Below are 25,907 nucleotides of genomic sequence, written 5' to 3'. Positions count from 1 at the left end.
CGCAGCTTCTGCCTTGTGCATTGGGAGCCAGAGATAGCAGCAGCCAGTTCTCTGCAAAGCTGGAGAAGCTGCTCTCACATAATCCGATTCTTGGTCTTAAAAGGAGAAATAAGTGACCCTGACAGAAGTACCAGTTCAGAATGCACATTTCCCTGCACAAACACAAGATAACACCTAAACATTTAGTTGCTTTTTGCCCTTGCCCTATCACATCCATAAGAGTTTATTTTTAATGTCTTGCAATAGTTAAGGGCAGCACTAGAGAAACCCAGCCCCAATTTCAGCCCAGTCACACAGCTCACTGGGTGGCCTTGGCCAGACCTTCTCCCTCAGTCTGAGCTGCCTCTCAGGGATAGTGTCGGATCTGGTGCCACTTGAAGGCAACAAAACAACTGCCCCCTCCCACGGCTGCCCCTTCTCCTGCTTCTCTTATTTTTATTGTTTTTGCTGTTGGTAACACGGCAGCGCTGTGCCTTGTCCCTTTCTCTGCCTCACTCTGAGGAAGGGAAGTGGAGTCTTTCCTCACAGAAAGCCACCGTGGGAGAGTTCCTGTATCATGGCTGCTTTTCCAGGATGGCTAGGCATTCTCTAAACCAGGGGTCTGCAACCTTTAAGGCAAAAAGAGCCACTTGGACCCGTTTCCGAAGAAAAAAAAACTGGGAGCCGCAAAACTCGTTATTATAAAAATAACTTTTTGTCACTTTTTATTATTTCTTTGTTTGACCCCTCAGAATTACTCTTCCTCATAGAAATAAACGTTAAATTAACAAGTTACCTTTTTGTGTGTGTGTGTTCTTCACCCCCCTTCAAAACAGCGACCAGCGTACATGCCCCCTTTCAATGCAGTGACCAGCGTACATGCCCCTTACAATGTGGCGGGCGGGAAGGTGACGTCGGGACGGTGCGTGACTAACGCACGCACCGCCCCCATGCGACGTCACAGCCAGTACAGTGCCCGCCACAGTGGGGAGTGTCGGGGCGCACAATGCGCCTCCTCCCCTTGCTAGTATCCGCCCCGGAGCCGCGGCAAAGGTGTAAAAGAGCCACATGCGGCTCCGGAGCCACGGGTTGCAGACCCCTGCTCTAAACTTAAGGAATTAACAAAAGAGAGTGGCAGGCCCTTGCCTAGACCACCTCACAGAGAATGCCTCACTCTGAGGAAGAAGCTTTTTCCTTCCTCTGACAGGCAGAGAGGAGAGGGCGGGCAGGCAGGCAGGCAGGCAGGCAGGCAGGGAGGGGAGAGATACCAGACTGGACTGATCTGAAGAGGCTTCCAGAGAGGCACAAAAGACAAAATGGCAGGAGGGACCAAGTTCTGTTTTGCTTCCCTCCAGGATGGGAGCAGCTTTGCCTTCTAAGAATGGCTACTACCCTAATTCCAGCTCTAGTACTACAGAAGAACCACATTTTTCCTATGGAAAATATGCTGTTGTGTGAGTACTTGAAAAATGTGATATGCCTACAACAGATGTGCAACCTTGAGGGAAGGCATGTTAACTGTTCATTACAAGCAAGAAACAATTGTATTTTGTAATGTGATGCTGAACCAATGATTTTATATTGTTTATTTAGATCTATAAACAAACAAGCAACATTTCAGCAGTATTGATGCCCCATCCTGGGTCTTTTGCCTGCAGAGTGTAGCTCCAAACCTGATGCAGAAACTATACTTAAATGTTTACATGTGTGTGTGATGACACTTGCATGATGGGTATTTGACTTTCCTGGTTTTTGCCCCACAGAGCTGCTGGAGGGGGCACAGATGCTCTTTTTCATTGTGCTAATGAATCTGGCTCAAGGCCCACATCCATTCTTAGGTAACTGAATCAACACGATAAGCATCTAACGACAACGAAAAACTACTTCCCTGTCAATCTGCTTGGAAATAGAGTGTCTAGAGCACCGTATTCCACACCTGCAAGAAGTCATAATGGTTGGGGTGAGCTCAGAGCACTTTAATGATGATGCCTCAGGACAGCCCGCCAGAGAGAAAGCCTGGCAAACAGAAACAAGCACCTTGTCCAACATTTTATATGGAATTAGAGAAGCTGGGGTAAGCAGTGTACTCCTCAGAGGAATGACTGTTGAACGCTCACTGTCTGTGGAAGAGGCTCAAATGAATTCTGAAGATCAGCATTCGTGAAAGCGCCTAAACCTTGGGAGCTCCCCTTTTCCCTCCCTTTCAAAGAGCCCTAATTTAAGGCACTCTGCTGGCACATTTATCCACATCTGGTTCACAAAGTACAGCTGAACTGCTGTTTGTGAAAACATGAGATGTAAACAGGAAACTGAAATTTAGATGAGACTTGAACTTTCCTCCTGCTGTGCCTGCCCAGCACATCAAGCTGATTTATGGGTTTCTATGTTTGTATGGGCTCCATTTCCACTATGCATGACAGCAGAGAGCAAACTGTTTGCAGTTAGGACAGGAGGTTTCTTCACACCAGACACACAGTGACACACGACTCAAACGAAAGCATGCACAATGGGCAGAGTCCAAGACAAGCTCTTGCACCGCACAACCCTAACAGAGGAAAGGAGGTGGGCCTTTAAGGCTGCCGTTCTATAGCCCTTACTTGGGAGGATGTCTAAGGGCTTAACCTCACTTACCTTTCCTCCACTCTTCCCAGGCATGGTCCATGATTTAAAGCTCTGTATTGGAGCATACACATCCTTTTTTTTTGTTCCAGAGCTTTCCCGATGAAAACCCTCTTTAAAGCTCAATTGGAACAAGCGCCAATCTGTGGAAAACCTGAATTGATGTTTGATCTGATTCAACTTTAAAGAATGGATTTTCAGTGGGAAAGCCCAGGGCAACCCCCTTAAAAAAACCCCACAACAACCCCATGCTTGGACACAGAGCATTAAGGCAGAGCATGATCTGGCTGACATTGGCCCAGATGAACTGATGTAATAGAAGCTTAGGCTCAAAATACTGACTGTGGGGTTAGTTGAATGTTACAGAGATGTATTTTCACCATAAGGTTTTCAAAAGACACCTTACAGACTGACCAAGTGAGCTGGAAGAGAAAAAGAAAACGCCTGAGGCTTATATGGTAGAATGCAAAATGTCTTTTTTTCCCCTGGGAGGTCTTGAGCAGATGAAATGAAGGGGAACCTATGACTTAAATGCACGATGCTTACTGAAGTTTTTTTTATATTTATCAGCACTAATTTTTCTCAGTGGCATCAGAACATTTTTCCGTTCTCCCTGGCAGAAGTTGCGCCACTGCCCATGTTGGTTTTGGATAGATAAACTCTACAAGTTGTCCAGCTCATGTGCCTGTTGGGTGATTCAGCTTGGGACAGACATATAAAATATTTTCCTACTTACGCCCAGTTCGTATGGAGGAGCTGAACCCTCTCCCTGAAAAGAAACATTCTCCCCTCCCCTCTACAACTGCACTGTTCTTGGTTTGCTTAGCACCAATATATGAATGCAATCCAGGAACTCCCCAGTGAGTCATGCAGGTCCTCCAAGCCAACAGAGCTGTAAGAAATTCAGTACATAAACAGGTTTTAATAGAAATGGGTAATTTAGGAAGCAAAGGGAAAAGGCTTTTTTTAGATGTTCAAGCACTTCAGCAATGTTTGACCCAAACCGCTCTACAGCTTTGCACTTTATTCCGCCTCTCATACAAAGGTTGCTTGAAACTTTACATTATGTGGCCGCCTTCATGCCTCGTGCAACTTGTGAATATCACAAATGACAACTACATTTTCCGGCTCTAAAGATATATTTGTGCCTTTCTCCTACTAGACAGACTACTGCTCGTTGGCTGATGGAGGAGCAGAGCACAGAAGCTGTAAGATCTGGGTTGTTCCTGTGGAGCCCTGCCTTTACCTGCCCCACACCTGACGTCATGTATGATGCCAGCTGTGGGGCAGGAGGGGCAGTGGCTTCCTCCCCCTTCTCATCCCCTATATGTTGCACCTGCTGTCTTACGGCTATTTGGGCAACAACACGTATGGGAGGAAGCACAGTCTTGGAAGGGATACAAGGCCCCTTGAGGAAGTCCTGCACTGAACAAATGCACATTTTTCATACCTTGCTCTGATGCAGCCCTGGCAGGAGGAGAGGGAAGGCGGTAGGTCAGTGCTGGAGACCAGAGCTTATGAACTGGCAATTGAGGGCTGCTAAAGCTATGGTGGTCTGCACTTGCTTCAGGCCACAAGGCAGGAACAGGGCACATGATCGTTGTGACATTGCGCATGGGAAGGGTAAAATGCCAGGGACTGCTGCAGAACTTTGCGTGGCCCCATTTAAGGACAAAAACAAATCCAGCTAGCATATAGCAGACCTCTCTGCCTGGCACAGCTTGGACAGCTTCCATGCATGCTTGAGATTGAATAAGGCAGTGAGAGGAAAGACAACAAGCTCTACTGAAATATTATTTCGGGATTTGCTTGTTTACCTTTTCTCCTCTTGGTCCACGGGTACCAGGGTTCCCTAGCGGCCCTCTTTCTCCATTTGCACCCTGTGTGATAAAGAACATGTCAGAGATGAGGAAACTGTAGCGAACTGGATTCAGCTATGAATTTGACTGACAGCCATAGCAGTCAGCTTTGTTATCTGATGGCTACATGACAATGCGACTGTGTTGTGGTTTTCTCTCATCTGGCAGAACTGAGTGGGGAAGGTAGTATAAGAGCTTGTCCTCAAAAGCCCATTTAGAAGGTAGTTGAGAACATGTTGGGGACAGGGGGAGATCTCCTGGGACAGCTGTGACTTAAGGGGTGTATCAGCCTCATAAAAGGATAAAAATGATGGCAATGCTCAATTCCTCAGGCAGCCCAGAGCAACAGGGAAGAAGGCATTCTTGGTTGTAGCACCTTGTATGTGGTTTCCCTGGAAGTGCACTCTGTTGACCATTCTGGTGGCAGGCCAAAGCTTTCTTTTATTCCATCAGGCTTTTAAAATGGGTTTCCTTTGCTTTATTATTGTTTTGCCGTTGTTGTATCTCAGGTGTCAAAGAGGTGTGTCTTCAGGACATGACAAAAACTATGCAACACTCACCTTTGAGAGGAGGAAATTCCACAGCTTAGGTGCTGCTACAGAAAATGCCTTCTCCCATTCTGCCACCCCCAAACCTATAAGAAACTACGAAGACTGTCCCTTAACTCCTGAAAGAATCTCTTAGGTGGTCACTGAGGGCTTTAGCACTCATGTGAACACCTTGAACTGGGCCCAGAAACAAACTGGCAGCCAATGCAGCTGTTTTTGAATGGGGATTATGTGAGTTCTGAATGGAACCCCCGCCAATAGTGTCTCTGCTGCATTTTGGACCAGTTGAAGCCTTTGTGGCAACTTCAAGGGCAGCCCTGTGCAGAGCATATTCCAATAGTTCAGTCTGGACGTTGCCAGAGCACAGAGTGCTGTGGTCAAGTAATCCCTGACCCAAAAGGACTGCAGCTGGCAAACCTACCAGAGTAGGAAACAAGCCCTCCCAGCTACTGAGGCCACCAGAACCTCCAGGGACAAGGTTGGAGCCAGGAGTTGAAGAAGGTTCTTTATTGCAGCACTTCACAGGTCGCTGCATTCTGTGCCAGGTCATCCCCATGGCTTTTAATCAGCCCTCCATGTCTCAACTACTGCTATGTTGGGTTTTCAGAGGAATACTCAAAATCGGTGGCTCGAGTCCTCATATTGTTGGTTACTCTAGCCAACAGGCATACTTCCCCTGTAATGAAAACAGTAGCCTTACCCTGTCTCCTGTGGGGCCATCCGGGCCAGGATTTCCCTATAAGAATAGGAAAGAAATGTTAAAACCAATCTGTGTAGCAATCTGGTCATTTAGACAATGGAGAATTTTTACATGTCTACCTCATCTCCCATTTCTCCTTTCTCTCCAGGCGCTCCGGACTCTCCAGGCGGTCCCTAAACAAACACATGCGAGACAAGAAATAAGCACATTAAAATGAAAGGATTCTGAAATAAGTGACTGGGAGCTCAGGCACCAGCTGTGCGCCACATGACAAGAGTTGATCTCAAGAACAGAAATGGATATATCTGCCAAAACAAGATGGTCTTCTTTGGAGATGTCATTCAAAATTGACATATTCGCTAACACAGACAAAATTTGAAAAAGTGGTGCACTGGGAGGGTATCTTTTATTTAGTTGCTAATCTTCCACAGTCTTGTTCTTTCAGGTGTTTCTTCATATGGATGAATTATATGAAAAATGAAAGCAGGTTGGAAGCCAAAGCTTGAAGGGAAATGGCTGTTACTGAATATTGTTATAATAATCATAATCATAATCACAATCATAATCATAATAATAATCATAATCATAATATTTATACCCCGCCCTCCCCAGCCAAGGCCAGGCTCAGGGCGGCTAACAAGCAATAATAAAAACAAATTGAATGAATACAACTTAAAAACAAAATTAAAATACAACATTAAAATATTGAAACCTCATCGCAGGAGGAGAAAGGAAAAGAAAAAAGAAAGAAAGAGGAGGAGCAAATCAAATTGGCTCCAAGCCAAAGGCCAGGTGGAACAACTCTGTCTTACAGGCCCTGCGGAAAGAAATCAGATCCCACAGGGCCCTGGTCTCATGAGGCAGAGCGTTCCACCAGACCGGAGCCAGTGTTGAAAAGGCCCTGGCTTTGGTTGAAGCTAATCTAACTTCCTTAGGGCCCGGGACCTCTAGGGTGTTGCTATTTATGGACCTTGAGGCTCTCCATGGGGCATACCGGGAGATATGAAGATAAAAGCCTAGCTTCCTCTAGAGAGAACAATTCATCCTCTCTCTCTCTGGGCCCCCACTTTGGCCAGTAAGGCGACTTAAGCCAAATTAAAGGTTTTCAGGCAAGATGGCCCTTGCCCCTTTCTCTCTGGGCCTCTGCAAGTAACTGAGTGGGCAGGTGGCAGATGTCAATGCCGCTCTCCCTCCCACCTTCGCTGCTCGTGCAGCCCACCATTTTAGGGCCCAGGGTCCCAATCTTCATAATATCTCAGAGGGAGGGAGAAGAGCGAGGCAACTGCCTCTTCTCCCCTTTCTCGTTACCCCTGCTTGCTCTCTGGCCCATCGTCACCTTTGGGCAGCAGCAGGGAACAGCAGAAGCCAATGGGCCCCAGGCAGAAATATACTTGAGCTGAGCCATGGGTCTCAGCAGGTACCTGACTACGCTGACCCCAGCGCTAACTCCATAGACATTTAGAACACATATCAGAGCTGGGTAGAAAGTGAACACCAAGCTCCTTTTCATCTTAACTGACTCCTTGCAAAGAGAGTGTGTAGGTAACAGAGACATTGAGGACATCATTGCAGTATGGAAAAGAACTGAGTGATCGTCTACAGGCCATGTCTTCAACCTTACCTTATCTCCAGGACTTCCAGAGTTTCCTGTCCTGCCTGGTCTTCCACTAAGCCCAGGCTCTCCCTTGAAGGAAATAAACCCAGACACAAAACAGAATTGTGAAACTAAATATGACTCACTATTTTAAATTCAATCGTCCAGTTTTTAAATTATAATCTGTAAGCATGTGCATAATTTTGATCTGCCCCAGAGTGCAGGCACCAGCCTTGATCAAGAGCTCAAGAACTTTCAGAGGAACAACAGTAGGCCCCAAACTGGAAGGAGCCAATGTTCAGTAATCAGCTGGTGATGGGAGAATTTCTTCCTACTCCTGTTCACAAGCATGCTGGGAAATCTAGATTCTGGGCTTATCCACATTTACCTTTTGCCCCACTCTTTCAGGCATAAGTCTCTGCTTAAAAGCCCCATGTCTGAGCATTTCTGTTTTGCCCCAGAACTTTCCTCACAAAAACGCACTCTTCAGTGTTCCATCAGAGAAAACACAAATTCACATTTCCCACAAAGTGTGATTTGCTCTGGTTAAGCTTTAAAGAGCAGGGGAAGCTCAGGTTGTGGGGTTGGGACTTGGACACAGAGCTTTAAAGTGTGGCCATCTACCTGGAAACAGCAGAGGAAAGGGAAGTGTATGCAAGCCCCCCTGGTCGATCATTCTTGATAACTTGGCTCTAATCCCTTATGTACGATGGTGACCAGTGTGTATACAGGACCTCAAGACCTGCCACCTTAGAGAGTCAGTGTGGTATAGTGGTTATCACAAAAGTGGACAGAAGAACACCCATTTTTGCAGAATGAGTATATTGGTCCTCCAGCAGTTCATTTTATTTGAGAGATACAGTGTTAAATGTCCCTCCAAAATGGGACAGTAATTGAAGCATGTGTGTTACAGTTCCCTTCCATGCAACACTATATAAGCTACTCTGAGCCACTTCCTTGGCATTAACCAACCAGACCAAAGTTTGTGGTAGGCGATTATTTGGGTATTTGGATGACACAGAATGTCAACCATGTAGAGTGGGAGGTTATCTTACGACCAATTTTTTTATCCCTCTTTGTCACAAACGCTCCAAAGAAACACACGTCTAGAATCTATTAATTTTCACTAAAGTATGGAAAATATCCTGTGAGGGGAAAGTGTGAAGATTTGGGGACTAGGTGTGACTGTCTCAAGTCATCTTCACGGCTTTATTTATATATTTATATATTTTTATTTCTCAAAATTTACACACCGCTTAGTTGTAAAAAAAAAACCCCTCAATGCAGTTTACAAAAGATAAAACAGTAAAATCAAGAGAAAATACAACCCTACTTTAAAATATACACAAGTTAAAATATTACAACAGATCAAAATTACCTCAACTTTTTAAGCAGCTGGGTAGGCTTGTCTAAACAGGAATGTTTTAAGCGGGTGCTGAAAAGAGCACAGGGAAGGCACCTGCCTGATCTCACCAAAGTGCAGGAACTCATGATAACCAACATTTCCCTTTTTTGCTTCACTGCAAGTCTCAGTGCATTCTTGAAAAGGTGTTGCTAGGAAAACTTGAAGCCTCAATACAACATAAATTTTGCTGCAATAAGATTGTTTTTCAACACCATGATGTTGATCACACTTCTTTTGCAAAAAAAAAAAAAAAAGGCAGATAAAGGGTGCATGATCATTTTAGGCAATCAAAGTCGCCCTAGCAAAGCAACAGCCAGGAACAGTGCAACTCACTAGGCCTCTTCCCCAAGCGTTGTTCTGCAAGTGTGGTGAAATGTTCATGTTCAATTTCCACCTGACTTTCAGCATAGAATAGTTCCCTGACCTAAACAGATAGCTATACTGCTCCAAGCCATAAAAAAGAAAACAGATTATTATTCACCTTTCTTCCTTTGGGTCCATAAGGACCTAGATCCCCCTTTGGCCCAGGAGGTCCTTGTAAGCCCTGTTTGAAACCAAGTTGCAGTCAGTGTTATGTGGGAAACAAAGATAAATCACATATGTTAACATATTGCCATGATCCTCATCAAGGGTAGGGGCTGATTTTTCCCTGGGATCCTCAGGTACGTGTTTGGCCACAGCCTCCTTCAATCTCCCAGCACTGCATTTCAAACTTTCCCATATTGCAGTTTCTCCTCCACTAGTGAGATTCTGCTGCTCACACTGACTCTAGGAATGCACCTATATCCAATCCAAATATTTATTATGGTCATAGACTAGCATAAGGTAAAAGCACCTCCATACACAAATAAAACATGCTAGATAGGCAATAAGGCAAGTGCAGAAGTAGAGGGTGCACATACTCATCCTCTCAGCTGCAGTAGACCAGCATAAGATTAAAAACACATAAAACATGTCCCTCTATCTAAAAACCTGCATCCACTATTGCAGACTCAGATATCTGCTGCTACAAGCCTAGGGTGATCTAGTATGTTGAACCTACGTACATCAAATCCTGGGGATCCTTTGCATCCTGGTAACCCATGAAATCCTTGTTCACCCTGTAAGGAAAGAAAAGTTGCCCAGATTGATAACCTGTCATTGTTGTTGCTTCTTCCTGTGATCAGCAGCATGCAATAGGCTACTATACAGCATTCACAGAAAGTGAAATTACCCAAAGAAACTAAATCAGTGAGCTTTTTAAAAATAATAATAAGGGAAGCAACTGGCTTTGATACATGGCAAACAGTTCTTCAGACTTAGGCAGCCCCACCTGCTCTGCAAACAGTGGACTCCCACTCCTGGTCTGGAAAGTGTTGTGCCCACGACATTAACCTGACTCCATATCTACCCTGTATCCATCCTGTGTTTTGATGCATTTCCCCACAAACCAGCTTCTGCCTGAACCCGGAAAAATAAGAACCCAGCCCTGTTTTATGTTGGTAATGTGTACACAGCTTTAATGCAGTCTAAAAAGATCTGAGTTGCTCATTCCAGCTTAAGCATTTGGTGATTTCCCCTCTGAGCGCTTGGATGCTCATCACATTGGCTATTCCTTCTGCATGTCTGTTCTTCTTACCATTACACATTTAGTGGTGATTTTCTTGGAATGAGCCTTTTCAGGCCCTGTTGCAAATATTTTTCATGCACATTTGCTCTGACTTGCATACGTTTCTTTGTTAGGAAAAACATAGAGATTGTGCCCTGTGCATGAAAATATTAACCATACCTTCTTGCCATCTAAACCATCGATGCCACGCCTTCCTTTCTCACCCTGAAAGGAGAAAAAAAAGAAAAAAAATGTAAAAACAATGTTTGTTGTCTCCAGCATAACTTTCTAAGTAGCATCCACCCCCCCCAAAAAAAACACAACCCCCAATACATACCTTGGCTCCTTTTGCACCTCTTGAGCCCTGTGGATGAGAAGAAGATTTAGTTTGTGGTACCAGCTACTGAAATGTGCCTCACTGATCACCTAACCAACTAGGGGCGAATGTATATTTATTATTATTTTCATTTGTATCCCATCAAGGAACTCAAGGTAGCAAACATGGTGTTCCCAGGTGGCTTTTCATCCTGGCATTGATCAGATCCAAACCTGCTTAAATCCAGCAAGGCACCTTTATCATGTGTCCTCAGACCACAGTCTAGGAATCACCTTGCTAACTGTGGAGAGATTGTTCTCTCATTAAAAAAAAGGTGGGTAAGTGGAAACTTACAAAATATTTCAGTTCCCACCCATCACCACTGACATATCTATAACCAACAAAAGCATAATTTAACTGTTTTGGCACTGACAAAAAGCAAAACAAACCCCTTTGTATTCAACCCCAAATTGCTACTTATAATTGGATGCCCACGGCCAGGGCTTTATACTGTGCTGTATACTGTGCTAACTATTTTGTGATATTTTGGTCCTAGTAAAAGCTGAACAGGTAAGAGCTCCAGGTAAGGTTTGTTTAAATGGCCAGGGCACAGACGGGAGGGAAGCCCTTCTGTTCCATCAGCTCCGCCCCCTGGCCAGCCTGCATCCGAGCCTGCACCTCCATTCGTCAATCTTGGGTGCAGGCTAGGATCTGGCTCCTGACAGGCAGCGCGGGCTTTCACTGGCTCCGCCCATCAGGACAGGAGGCAGATCCTGGGATTCTTCTCCGGGTTCTTGACACCAGCAACACCTTGGCACCATGAGGGTGAGTGGACTTGCTGGACCATTTTGGATTTTTTATATTATTATTGAGCAGACTCTTTGCCTTCTGTAGGGTTGCACTGTTAATCAATGGCACACTCACCTTGTCACCTCGGGTACCTTTTTCTCCCTAAACAGGACAAGGAGAAAAACACATTACAAAATGAAGAAATGAGACAAAATTTAACTATAGAAAGTCAAATGAAGCAATCTGTTAACCAACAGTATACCTTCATGCCTTGGTAACCAATGGGTCCTGGATCACCTTGCTTCCCCTAGAATAAAGTAATAATAAGAAAAGTCACAAACCACTTTGCACAAAGTAATCAGACATCTGCTGTCATATGCACTAGTATCTGAAGATTTTTAGGGAAAAGCAATTTTATTATAATGGACAGGACATGAAAGATTGTACATTAATAACATTCTATAACTTTTAAACATGCGCTGGATTATGGAGAAAAGCCACAGAGTTCCAGAAAGACATCTACTTCTGCTTCATTGACTATGCAAAAGCCTTTGACTGTGTTGACCACAGCAAACTATGGCAAGTTCTTAAAGAAATGGGAGTGCCTGATCACCTCATCTGTCTCCTACGAAATCTCTATGTGGGACAAGAAGCTACAGTTAGAACTGGATATGGAACAACTGATTGGTTCCAAATTGGGAAAGGAGTACGGCAAGGCTGTATATTGTCTCCCTGCTTATTTAACTTATATGCAGAATTCATCATGCGAAAGGCTGGGCTGGATGAATCCCAAGCCGGAATTAAGATTGCCGGAAGAAATATCAACAACCTCAGATATGCAGATGACACAACCTTGATGGCAGAAAGTGAAGAGGAATTAAAGAACCTTTTAATGAGGGTGAAAGAGGAGAGCGCAAAATATGGTCTGAAGCTCAACATCAAAAAAACGAAGATCATGGCCACTGGGCCCATCACCTCCTGGCAAATAGATGGGGAAGAAATGGAGGCAGTGGGAGATTTTACTTTCTTGGGCTCCATGATCAGTGCAGATGGTGACAGCAGTCACGAAATTAAAAGACGCCTGCTCCTTGGGAGAAAGGCGATGGCAAACCTAGACAACATCTTAAAAAGCAGAGACATCACCTTGCCAACAAAGGTCCGTATAGTAAAAGCCATGGTTTTCCCAGTAGTGATGTATGGAAGTGAGAGCTGGACCATAAAGAAGGCTGATCGCCGAAGAATTGATGCTTTTGAATTATGGTGCTGGAGGAGACTCTTGAGAGTCCCATGGACTGCAAGAAGATCAAACCTCTCCATTCTGAAGGAAATCAGCCCTGAGTGCTCACTGGAAGGACAGATCGTGAAGCTGAGGCTCCAATACTTTGGCCACCTCATGAGAAGAGAGGACTCCCTGGAAAAGACCCTGATGTTGGGAAAGATGGAGGGCACAAGGAGAAGGGGACGACAGAGAATGAGATGGTTGGATGGTGTTCTTGAAGCTACTAGCATGAGTTTGATCAAACTGCGGGAGGCAGTGGAGGACAGAAGTGCCTGGCGTGCTCTGGTCCATGGGGTCACGAAGAGTCGGACACGACTAAACGACTAAACAACAACAACAATAACTTTTAATGTACTCTGTGTATGTTATTGTGGGTGAAGACAAGCAGCCATTCTAAGGACTAACTTAGTTGGTCTTTAAGGTGCTACTGGAAGGATTTTTTTTATTTTAGCCATTCTAAGGGTTCATCCCACCATTTTCGCCTGGGAAAACCCAACCTTTGCTGCTGAATTTGAAGCAAACACCAGTTGGGTTTTTGCAGATTGACATTTGCTCCAATTCAGCACTAGAGTGGGTTTCCCCAGGGAAACCAGCTTTGCAAAGGCAAAACCACTTGGATTCATCTTTAGAAAGCATGGGACAAGTGGAAAGGCACCCAGCCCCGTGATCTTTAGGCACGGAAGAAGCGGGATGTAAACGAGCCCTAACTGTGGTGAAAGTAAGTTGTAACACACATTCTTTGCTCAGAAAATGAAGGCCCAGAGATATAGAAAGGAGGCATTCAAACTGCCTTTAGAATCCTGTCTTCACTTGATGACTCCCAGTGTATTTAATTTACTGTTTAAATACATAAAACTATTTGTACCCCACTTTCGATCCACAAGGTGATTAGCTACAAAGGAAACTAATAGAAAACCAACACTCATTACATACAGTCCAAACAGCTGAGTGAATAAAAATGCCAACAGCAGTCTGGCTTATAAAACCAGCAGTCAGCAAACTCTAAAAGCTTTGTGAAAGAGACGCCTCTTTGCTTCTCCCTTCGTGGATGAGAAGGGGAAGCTCTTGTGGGTCTGCAGCTCTGACCATGCCCCGAAACCTCTAACTGGTTAACTGGCTGATGGAAATTCAATTAGTTTTCTGGACAGCCAGGGAAGGCATTCAATCTCCCCACTAAAATCAGAATGGAAACCCAAGGAAAAAAACCCCTAACTAATGAGTGCATGAAAATGAAACCAAAGGAAAATTTTTAAATGAATGAAGTGCTGTTTCCTGATCTTCCAAACTAAAAACAAACAATATGAGTAACCATCCCTTTGGAGATGTGGGAGAAACTCGCCACCTCCCAAACTAAAAGTACCCAGGTTTGGTTTGGTTTTTTAAAGAGGAGGGAACAAGGAATATATATACACACACACACACACACACACACACACACACACACTCCACCCTGTTAGCAAATTGTATCCCAAAGAGGACTGAATAACCCTGCCTTGTTTGTACTTTGAAAGAGGTGGATTCCCAAAGGCAAGCAACAAATAAATAAATCTGAGGGTAGAATATGTTACTGTTGGCTTCTTGGCCAACACCTGGCAAAAAAAGAGATGTAAGTTAAAGGGCTGGAAATATAGGGGTGGGGTGATTCAGTGTAGCCTAAGCCTGGTTGAAGCCTCTTGCTAATCTTACTTAACGGGCAGAGAAACCCTCATGAGGGCCAGGGAGCAGCAGAGGGGAAGATCCACCAATGGCTCTCAAGTCTGGCTGTCTCGTGCTGGGCCCCACTCAAGGTGAGGTTCTGGGTTGAGGCTTCCGGATCCGATTGCCTTAATGGAGTAGCTCCCACGGCAACCGGAGATCATTGGCAAAGGAATAAAGAAAGATGACAGAGGGTAATTAGCTTTGTAAACTCCCCCCAGGGTCAGGGGAAATCGCTTCACTCACAGACCATCAGTATCACCACCCACAATGATTCTGTGGAGCAGTCTTCCCCGCTTGGGATATCTAGCTTGCTGTTCCCTTTGATGTACAGAGCGACACCATCTCTGGTACATCCTTCTCTGCCCTTCCTGTAGAGTTTATATACTGAGATAGCTATGTCCGACTGGTTCTCTCCATTCCACCAGGTTTCATTTATGCAATATATCAGTGCACTTCACATCACCCTTCTTGGCTCAGAGGCTTCTAACATTAGCATATAAACACTTGTGTACAGTCTCTCGCTTGAAGTGTCTTTGGTACTTGCATTTTTATCTGCCTGGGCTCTATTCAGCAACCTTCAGAAGGGTATGCAAGGGCATTGCTACAGAAGATGCAATGACAAATGAGGGCCTTTGATTTTTATAAATAAATCTTCCCTTCATAATCTTGCTTCATAATTTGTGTTCTTATTTTGTATTTTTATGTTGTGAATTGCCCTGTGATCTTCAGATTTAAAAATTTAAAAAATAAATTATGGTGGTCATCTGAGCAAATGTGTAAATAGCATGAATCAGCTTTTACAGCACCCAGAGAAGGTTTCTCAATAGGTTTCCCTAAACAAAGTTTTATTTTACTTGATTATTTCCCAGTCAAATAACAGCGACTTACAGGTTCTCCAGCATCTCCTTTTTCACCAGGAAGGCCAGGTTTCCCCCTTTCTCCCTGAAACAAAACAGAGGTAAACATGAGACACAATTTTGATTTTACATTCAGTTCCATAGACTAGGATTCCTGCATTGCAGGAGGCTGGACTAGGGATAGCTGTCAACGTTTCCCTTTTTTAAAAGGGAAATTCCCTTATTTTGAATAGGATTCCTCGCAAGAAAAGGGAAAAGTTGACAGCTATGTGGACTAGGAGACCCTTGGGATACCTTCCAACTCTACAATTCTATACAAATGCATGGGGTGGGGGGTGGGGAGTGTGTATGGGGGACCAAGAATATCCTCAGACTTGTGAATGAGATGAGTTTCCTTCTAAGAGCCCATTTAATTGGTGAAGCCACCGCCATGTTGTTCTTGTAAATCTGTTTGGTTTTTTTTAAAAAAAATCTGCCACACTGCAGACATTTTCAAACGGCAGCTTTAGGTAGTTGGCACTTTGCAACACAGAAGGACGTCTAAATTACATTTAACAACAACATTAGACAAATGACAGACATCACCACGACATAGGTCAAGGTAAAGGGACCCCTGACCATTAGGTCCAGTCGTGGCCGACTCTGGGGTTGCGGTGCTCATTTCGCTTTATTGGCCGAGGGAGCCGGCGTACAGCTTCCAGGTCATGTGGCCAGCATGACTAAGCCGCTTCTGGCGAACCAGAGCAGCGCATGGAAACGCTGTTTACCTTCCCGCCGGAGTGGTACCTATTTATCTACTTGCACTTTGACATGCTTTCAAACTGCTAGGTGGGCAGGAGCAGGGACTCAGCAACGGGAGCTCACCCCGTTGTGGGGATTTGAACCACCGACCTTCTGATCGGCAAGTCCTAGGCTCTGTGGTTTAATCCACAGCGCCACCCGCGTCATAGCATTTATTAATTAAAGTATTTGCAACCTGCTTTTAATGTAAAAGTCCCCACACTACAATTTAAACTAAAAAGGTTATCATAATAATATAGTTTTTAAAAAAGATACACCCTGTGGAGATTTCCAGCAGTACTGATATCCCAAAAGTTTGAACTTTGGGGCATTCCCACCACATGTGGAGGTATGTCTCCTCCTCATCTTTCCCCACCAATTTCTGGGACAATAGTGTTTCATACAGAATGTAAATGAGCTGTGAAAAAGACTATGAATTGAAAGTGGATATGTTATATGTACATTTCCTTACTTATTTGCTTGCTTTGTATCACAAAAAAATCTTCAGTAAAAACAAATTTTAAAAAACACCCTTTGAAAATTATGCTGTGCTCTTTGGTTCTTCTGCAAGCTCACATGTACACCTGCCACCCCTTGTACTTTGGACAAGGGAAGCATATGAAATCGGACCCCTAAGAAAGATCTCATCACATTGGTAAGTTCTTATGGGAGAAGACAGCTCTTATTTCTTAAAGTATTCTGGGTCGATTCCACTTTAAATATTGCCTGGAAGCAAACCAGAAGACAGTTAAGCTACTGCAAAATTGGGACCGCGTTCTGCACACAGCTTGCACCAGGCAGCCCTCAGACAGATGCATTTGGAACTAAGTGGTGTTTCTAATTACTTTTCAAGGAGCTCATTTTGGTGGACTAATCCAGATGTGAATAAGGCCAGAATCACTGTGGCTAAGCAATTTCTTTCCAGGAAAAGTTGCAGCTGGCAAATCTAAGCTATTAAAGTGCACACCAGCTATCAGTGCCGCCTGTACATCCCAGTGTGGTGCTAGATTCAGCAGCTCCTTTAAGCTCATTCAGGATTGAATCCTGGCTGGCTTCTATTTTCCCACTTACTCACCTGGCATTGACCAGCAGTAGACAAAGACGGTTGTGTCACTGGCTGAAAAACTGGAAGGGTGGAATACCTTGCAAATGTCACATGTTTTTGCCACTGTCAGTCTCCTTGTCCCACCAGTGGCAGTGTATTCCTCAAAACTTGTTAGATTTTCCACATTCAGCCTTATAGGTGTGGCAAATTGAGTAAAATACCAACCTCATATCCTGGATCCCCTAATGGTCCCGGGGGCCCACGGGCAGGCTGCAAAAAGAACAGTGAAGAGTTAGTGATTTGAACAGAGAAATGGGACCATTTTGACATTAAATATGATTTATATTACTAGATAGACACTCACCTGGCATTCATATGAGCAGCACTGCCAAGAAAGAGAAAGTATACTATTAGAGGAAGAGCAAAGGACTCGCCGGGAAACCAATTTCACAGAACACACACTCTTTCTCTACTAATCTAGGAGAAAAACCATTTATTCATGTTTATGCAATGAACTACAGTTTAACATATCCCCCAAGGTTTGCTTTGGTCAGCTCTAGGGGGAGTTAGAGATGTGCCATAGGCTTCCATGTGATAGATGGCAAACTAATCTACTGAGTACCAAGATTGGTAAACTGAAGCAAAAGACTACACTAAAAAACCCAGGCAAAGTGACTATACACCAAAATGTTGGCAAATCTGAAACAAATGTCACTTTAAATGGAATAAAAAGGCCTATTTGCATGGGACTTTCCCCTGCAAAGCATGCAATGCATTTGCATGTGACAACTGCACATGAGTCCATTTTGCTCCTTGAATAATGCAATCCGTCCTTTAGGCTTTTCTCCTCAAAACCCTTCCATACTGACAAGCAGCCTCAGCTTGGGCCAAGGCTTCCTCTCCATTATGCTCCAGTAGGTGGGTACTTTAGGGTGGAAAGGGCCTGTCTGGAAGCAGAAACTTTGTGAGCAGATGGTCATCTATAACTTCCACCTACACAGGAATCTCATGTTATCACTCTCCACGATTGCCCCCAGATGCAGGGAAGTAGAGAGAAGACAAAGCTTTAGGTTGTTTCAGCCACCATATAATTAGCTTTTAAGAAGCTAATGTACAGGCCCAGTAAAGTGTTTCTGCTCGGCATGAAATGCTAAGCCAAAGTCTGACTCACGATTCTGTGAGAAAAATAATTTCCTTTTTCTGACACACAGGCAACAGAAAAAGAGAATCCTGGGTCTCAGGTTTACATTTGCCCTGCAAGCCGAAGTTCTACTGGAGAATAAATGATGGAAACATACAGGGAAATTGTAAAAGTCAGAAATTATTCCTTGGTGGAAAAACAGCTTACCTCTTGCTCCACTGTCTCCGTCTGAAATAAACAAACAACAAAGAAGTCATATGAGGCACAAGATGGTTCAATGTATTTGACTCGGAACAAACAGAGAGGGAAGACAGATACCCACAATTCTAGCAGTGATTTTGTCAATTGTGTTGTCAATATCACGTGCTGGACGTCCAGTTGCTGTGAAATTCTCACGATAGGAATGGTCTGTGGCAATCACACCGAGCCGAGATTCCTAGGACAAAAGAAGCACATGGGCAGAAATGAGAAACCGGGGGATTTGGAAGGACTGCTACTTTCTCACTCAAATCTAAGTTCCTTGGGGCTGCTGAACTGATGTAATTCTGTTCATCGGATGGCACTGCAATGAAGAAACTTGCTACAGAAAGCTAGGAGATAAATGTAGTCACATGAAGCTTACAATGCAATCACAATCTCTAAAAGTCGTTCACTAAGAGAAGGCCTGTTATAAGCTACCTACAAACCATACAGGGGAGCTGGCTGGGCAGGCACCATTGGAAGGACCCAAAAGCCAGAAATGCTGGATGAAGGCTGTTTAGGCACCATCTGCCAACCCTATCTATAGTCAAGAGTCTTGCTTTCATGACATAAACTGCACAATACTGCGGACAAAATGTACATTTAATATAACGCATTTTAACTGAATTATTTTCTCTTGGATGTGGGCAAAGTTTGTTGAAACCGATTCTTTACTTTTTGGCAAAATAATTTACAGGGAAACTGGAGGAATTTATTAATGGGAGGGGGCGCTTGAGCATGTCCACTGAAGCTGATTGTAAACAAAATTCTGATAGTAATGTTTGGCAGGTGCTGTGATCTGATAGGGGTGATGTGGAGCTCTTTGAGAAAATCACCGTATTTTTCGCCCTATAGGACGCACTTTTTCCCCTCCAAAAATGAAGGGGAAATATGTGTGCATCCTATGGGGCGAATGCAGGCTTTCGCTGAAGCCTGGAGAGCAAGAGGGGTCGGTGCGCACCAACCCCTCTTGCTCTCCAGGCTTCAGGAAGCTATCCGCAACTCTCGGGAGACCAGCGCCACTTCGCGCCTGCCTCTCGATGGCTGCGCAGAGCTGTCTGCATTCCGAAGCCTGGGGAGACTGGCGCGATTTACCGCTGGCGTTCCTAGGCTTGCAGATAGCAGGCTGTTCTCGGGGCTGGGATTGGGGGAAGCTCGGGCTTCCCCCGCACCAGCCCCGTGCCTGGGGGGAAAATATTTTTTTCCCTTTATCCCCCCCAAAAAAAACCTAGGTGCGTCCTATGGGGTGGTGCGCCCTATGGGGCGAAAAATACGGTATGTTCCTTCACGGAGCCAGATTTCAACCTTGAGGTGAGCTGAAACAAACTTCAAATCATAGTTGAGACGAAGAGCACTTTCTAGGACTATCTATCAGGAAGTGTTTGACTCACTCTTCTTCCAGATCTGGACATGCTGAGACTTTACTCATGGTTTCCTAACCCGAAGAGATTGGCTGATCACTGCCAATGCACAAAGTGGTTGTTCAAGGCTTGATACTTGTCCATAACTTCTTAGTAGTAGTTGCTGGTTTTGACTCACAAAACCTGTGGGGTAAACCTTACGTAGCTGTCACTTTTTCCTCGGCTGCGTTACACCGTGATTTCTAGAGCAGGCAAAAATGACCTCTAATAAAAGCCTTTTCACACATACAGATTGGTGGAGAGAGGAAATGGGTGTGGAATTGTGGACTTAACTTTCTTCCTCTTCTTAGCCCTGGCATCAGAGGCAGAACAGAATAATTTCTGGAAATACTGTATTTCCATGGAGATCTAGCAATGCCTCAGAGATTATTAAAATCCAAGGTTTAGAGAGAGGCCTTTCACCTATCTTCCAGGTCATGGTAGGGATGTTGTGAGCCAAAGGATCAACCAGATCTGCTAAGTAATATCCTGTTTCTGCTTTGATTCTCTCTATTTATGGGCAGCAATTGCTCTAATAGCATCCGTGTGTGTGTGCATTGCATACCAGATGGTCTGGAGATATGGCAATGGAGAACACTTTGATCCCCAGATGTTTTGCTTCAGCCGCAGCATCTTCCAATCCGCCACAGGGCTCTTTGTAGCCTTCCAAGGGGTGTCCATCTGTCACCACAATCAGGTATTTATTTTCATTCTTATGAGATCCTCTGCAGGGGGAAGAAATCAAACCCACTAGTGCCGCCATACTGTCTCTATAATATGAGAACTCCAAAGCATCAGTCCTAAACTATTGCACTGGCATAGCCACCCGCTGTACCAATTGCAATGTCTAATTACACAAAGATATATAGGTTTGTATTTGCTGATGAACCTACTCAACCAGCAATATGCTAGAAACGTAACAAAACACATTATCATAGAATCAAAAATTGTAGAGTTGGAAGGGACCCCAAGGGTCATGCAGTCCAACCCCCTGCAAGGCAGGACCCTGAACTCAGGACTCAGCTACATTGATAAAAAACACCAGCATTTTGAATGTGTTATAAACATGCAACACCAGATGGCACCAGAGAGCAAAGAAAAATTCTAAGTGCTTTTCCGTAGCTCTTTTTTTCCTTTTGTTATAACAATTTAATTTCTGACTTATTTATAGCACACACACCCCCGGTGTGTAGATCCACCCTCATTCTCTTTTTTTTTTTATAATAATTTTTATTACATTTTTTACAGAAATAACAGAACAGTCAAAGAGTAAAAAGAAAGGATAAAAAGAAGGAAAATAAAAAAGAAAAGAAACACGACCACTTCAATGACTTATTTCAAATTTCCATTGGACTTCCCCCGTCCCCCGCACAATGCATTCTTAACAATAAATTTATCAGCAAATTATACCCTTATTTCGTGTATTTCTTTATATTTTCAATTGCAGTTTAGATTTAAATCTCTTGATCACCATATACTCTAAAAATATACCATAATATCGTTTTTACCCATTTAAATCTTGGTTCTTTCATAAATCTTATCAAATTTCATAAATATTCAAGTTTCGTTACTGAAGCCAAATTCCCAATCATACGACATCTTATGTTTCATATAACTTATAATACTTTTGCAAATAGTCTTTGAATTTTTTCCAGTCCTCCTCCATTGCTTCTTCTCCCAAGTCCCGGATCCTTGCAGTCATCTCGGCTAGTTCCATGTAGTTCATCAATTGCGAGTGCCATTCCTCCAGTGTGGGCAAATCTTGGGTCTTCCAATACTTGGCGATAAGAATTCTTGCTGCTGTTGTAGCGTACATAAAAAAAGTTCTATCCTTTTTAAACACCTTCTGGCCGACAATGCCCAGAAGGAAGGCCTCTGGTTTCTTGGGAAAGGTGTACTTAAACACCTTTTTTAACTCATTGTAGATCGTTTCCCAGAAGGCCTTCAATCTTGGGCAAGTCCACCAGAGGTGAAAGAATGTCCCCTCAGCTTCCTTACATTTCCAACATTTGTTATCGGACAAATGGTAAATCTTAGCTAACTTAACCGGGGTCATGTACCACCTGTATACCATCTTCATAATGTTTTCTTTCAAAGCATTACATGCAGTAAATTTCATACCGGTGGTCCATAACCTTTCCCAGTCTTCAGACATAATATTATAACCAATGTCCTGGGCCCATTTTATCATTGCTGATTTAACTGTCTCATCCTGAGTGTTCCATTTAAGCAGCAAGTTATACATTCTCGATAATAACTTGGTCTTTGGTTCAAGCAATTCTGTCTCAAGTTTCGATTTTTCCACCTGGAAACCTGTTTTTTTGTCTAACTTAAAAACCTCATTAATTTGGGCATAATGCAGCCAATTTTGCACCTTATCCTTTAGTTTTTCAAAGCTCTGCAGTCTCCAATTGCCTCCAATGTTTTCTATTATTTCCCAATATTTCGGCCAGTATGCCTCCATATTGGTTGTTTTCCGAGCTTTGGCCTCTATTGGTGAAATCCACCTCGGAGTTTTACTCTCCAATAAGTCTTTATATTTTTTCCAGACCATATATATTGCTTTTCTGACAATATGGTTTTTAAACATTCCATATAATTTACCCTTGTCATACCACAAATACGCATGCCAACCTAACGAATTGTTAAAGCCTTCCAGATCTAGGACATCAGTGTTTTCTAGTAAAATCCAATCTTTCATCCAGCAGAAGGCCGCCGCTTCATAATATAACCTTAAGTCCGGCAGGGCAAACCCCCCTCTCTCTTTTGCATCAGTTAATATTTTAAACTTTATTCGGGGCTTTTTGCCCTGCCAGACAAACCTAGAAATATCCTTCTGCCACTTTCCAAAGCATTCCACTCTGTCCACAATCTGCAGGGCCTGAAACAAAAACAACATCTTTGGCAAAACGTTCATCTTTATAGCTGCAATTCGGCCTAACAAGGATAATTTCAGTCTTGACCAAATTTCTAAATCTTTTTTAACTTCTAGCCAACATTTCTCATAATTGTCTTTAAATAGATTCAAATTCTTAGAAGACAGATTCACCCCCAGGTATTTCACTTTTTTAACAATGTTTAGTTCTGTCTCTTTCTGAAACCCTTCTGTTTCCATAGCCGTCAGATTTTTCCCTAACACCTTAGTTTTTTGCTTGTTCAGCTTAAAACCCGCCACCCGACCAAATTTCTGGATCAGATCCAAAACTCTTTTTGTACTGGGTTCTGGCTCCTGTAGTGTTAAAACCAGATCATCTGCGAATGCTTTCAGTTTATATTGTTTCGCTCCGACCCGTATTCCTTGTACCTGCCGATCCTCCCTTATCATGTTCAGCAAAACCTCCAGGACTGAAATAAACAGTAAAGGGGATAGGGGGCACCCCTGGCGTGTTCCTTTTTCAATATGAAGTTCTTCTGTCACCACATTGTTCACTATCAACTTAGCTTTTTGTTCCATTCTCAAACCCCCTTCCCACTCCCATCCCTTCCAAGTTTTTCTTCATAAATTTCCAAGAAATATTGTCAAAGGCCTTCTCCGCATCAATAAAGATTAACACTGCTTTGGTGTTAATATTTGTTTGTAAAAGTTCCAGAATATCGATAATATTCCTGGTATTATCAAACAAATGTCTACCTGGGAGAAAGCCTGCTTGGTCCTTATGGATTACTTCATTTAATACTTTTTTAAATCTGTTAGCCAAAACATCCGCAAATATTTTGTAATCCACGTTTAGGAGTGAGATGGGGCGGTAGTTCTTAAGTTGAGTCTTTTCAGTTTCCACTTTAGGTATCAGTGTGATGAATGCTTCTTTCCACGTATCTGGTGCCTTCCCTCCCCCCATAATCTGGTTGCAAACCTCCTCTAGTGGTTGTATCAAATAGTCTTTTAACGTCCTATAATACTTGGAGGTGAGTCCTGGAGATTTGCCTAACTGCATGTTCTGAATGGCATCCTCAATTTCCTGTTGTGTTATTTTGCAATTCAAGATTGATCTCTTCTCTTGAGATAGTTCTGGAAGGCCATTTTCTTTCAAAAATTGTTCTATCTCGGCGACATCCTCGGATCCTTGTGTGTATAGTTTTTTAAAATATTTCTGGAAGCACTTTCTAATTTCTCCGGGTTTCTGGATGTTCTTTCCTTCAACTTCTAGATTGGTAACATAATTTAATTTTTGTCTCTTTTTCAACTGCCAAGCTAGCAGTTTCCCACATTTATTTGCCGACTCAAATGATCTTTGTTTCATTTGTTTAATTCTCCATTCCACTTCTTGGTTGATCAGTTGCGCATATTGTGACTGGTGGAATTTAATTTCTCTTAGAGTCTCTTTTGATTTTGGATTCAATCTTAGTTTTTTCTCACCATCTCTTATCTTCTCCAATATCTTGTCTTTTTTACCATTCCAGAGTTTTTTCTTAATCGTATTCTGTTGTATCAGAAACCCTCTCATAACAGCTTTACTCGCGTCCCAGATTGTTCTTTTTTCCACCGAGGTATTTAAGTTGATTTCAAAATAGTCCTTTAAAGCTTTTTGGGCCTTCTTTACAATCTCTTGATCTCTTAGCAGGTTGTCATTCATTTTCCATCTGAAGGAATCGGCAGTAGTAAATCTCATTTCCATTTTCAAAGCGTTATGGTCGGAGCAAGTCTTTGGGCAGATTTCTATTTTTGAAGTCTTAGGTGCCAGCCCTCTAGTTGTCCAAATTTGGTCGATTCTTGTCCATGACAGGTGGGCTTCAGAAAAGAAAGTTCCTTCTTTACCTAGGGGGTTTCTCGTCCTCCATAGATCGATTAAGTCCATATTGTCAGTTAGTTCAAAGAAAGTTTTTGGTAGTCTTCCATCTTTAGTCAAGTTCTGATTCTGTGACTTATCCATCAAAGTAGAGACAACCCCATTCATATCTCCCATCATAATGATGTTGGAATAGTCCAGATAGTCCAATAATGTCTCATGCAGCTTCTTATAAAATTCTGATTTCCCCTCATTTGGTGCATAAATTCCCAATATCAAAACTTTTTCTCCTTGGGTCGAAATTTCAATAGCCAGGATTCTTCCTTGTTCATCTTTAAACAAAAATTTTGGTGAAAGATTCTCTTTGGCGTAAATCACCACGCCTCTCTTCTTTACTCTGTCTGATGAGATAAATTCTTGGCCTAATCTTTTATTTGTTAACACCTTCCTGTGTAGCCTGGTCACATGTGTTTCTTGCAAACAAATTATATCCAAATTCTCTTTCTTTAAAATATGGAAGATCCTTTTGCGTTTTTCAGGGGAATTCGCGCCATTAATGTTCCAACTATACAGCTGCAGAGACATCCTGTGTCAATCTGTTTTTACTCTTGTTGGGTGTCTTCTTTTTTGTCCGGATCCGAGGGTGGTAACTCTTTTCCTGACTCTGGTGGTGGCCAAATAGCTGCCGCTCCTTTCTGTAGGTCTTCTCCGTGATCGTGTAGAAACTTCTGGCTATCCTCTTTCGTTTTGATTTTTATCTTCTTTCCTTTGTATTTAAACGAGAGGCCTTGTGGAAACTCCCACCTGTAAGGTATTCCGTTACCTCTCAAGAGTCCAGCTAGGTCCGTATAGTTAGCTCTTAGATCCAGTAATTGTTTAGGAATATCCTTGTAAATTTGTGCTCTTCTGTCCTGGATCACAAGTGCTTTGTTGAAATGTAAATCAAGTAGCTTGTCTCTCTCCTGTTTAGTCCTTAAAATAATCAAACAGTCTCTAGGCCTGTCCTTCCCGGCAACTCTTCCCAATCTAAATGCAGTCGTTATTTTGAAGTCTGTGTCTTGATTTATACCCCAGAATTTGGAAAATTCTGCCGTTAAAAAGCCAGTCAAATCCTCTTTCTCAATCTCTGGGATAGAGCGTAATCTCAAATTATTTTCCCTGTTTCGCAATTCCACCAAAGACAGGTAGGCCTGCTGGTCCGTAATATGTTTGTGGAGCGGCCTTACCTCTCCTTTCAGTTCCTCCACTCCTTTGGCTGCAGCCTCTGCTTTCCCAATCGCAGCCTCGGCCAATTTTCGATTTTCAGATGTTACGTCATTTAGATTACCAATATCTTGTGAATG

The 25,907-nt window shown here is 43.2% G+C and overlaps 1 protein-coding gene across 1 annotated transcript in view; it reads right to left on the bottom strand.

The window, feature by feature from the left end:
- COL6A1 (collagen type VI alpha 1 chain) overlaps window positions 1-25,907 on the bottom strand; it is a 56,268-nt gene that overhangs the window by 20,285 nt on the left and 10,076 nt on the right. Inside the window, exons 4-19 of the mRNA XM_082210379.1 lie at window positions 20,403-20,562; window positions 18,520-18,633; window positions 18,405-18,425; window positions 17,421-17,441; window positions 17,282-17,326; window positions 15,263-15,316; window positions 11,660-11,704; window positions 11,533-11,559; window positions 10,630-10,656; window positions 10,473-10,517; window positions 9,751-9,804; window positions 9,186-9,248; window positions 7,327-7,389; window positions 5,825-5,878; window positions 5,706-5,741; window positions 4,416-4,478 (exon numbers count right to left, since the gene is read on the bottom strand). Of these exons, the coding sequence (XP_082066505.1) occupies window positions 4,416-4,478; window positions 5,706-5,741; window positions 5,825-5,878; window positions 7,327-7,389; window positions 9,186-9,248; window positions 9,751-9,804; window positions 10,473-10,517; window positions 10,630-10,656; window positions 11,533-11,559; window positions 11,660-11,704; window positions 15,263-15,316; window positions 17,282-17,326; window positions 17,421-17,441; window positions 18,405-18,425; window positions 18,520-18,633; window positions 20,403-20,562 (892 nt within the window). The remainder of the gene's footprint in view (window positions 1-4,415; window positions 4,479-5,705; window positions 5,742-5,824; window positions 5,879-7,326; window positions 7,390-9,185; window positions 9,249-9,750; window positions 9,805-10,472; window positions 10,518-10,629; window positions 10,657-11,532; window positions 11,560-11,659; window positions 11,705-15,262; window positions 15,317-17,281; window positions 17,327-17,420; window positions 17,442-18,404; window positions 18,426-18,519; window positions 18,634-20,402; window positions 20,563-25,907) is intronic.

The sequence above is a fragment of the Podarcis vaucheri genome (assembly GCF_965113315.1).
Source record: "Podarcis vaucheri genome assembly, chromosome: 1".
NCBI lineage: Eukaryota > Metazoa > Chordata > Lepidosauria > Squamata > Lacertidae > Podarcis > Podarcis vaucheri.
The sequence above is the reverse complement of the archived record's forward strand: the minus strand, read 5'-3'. Positions and strand labels throughout refer to the sequence as shown.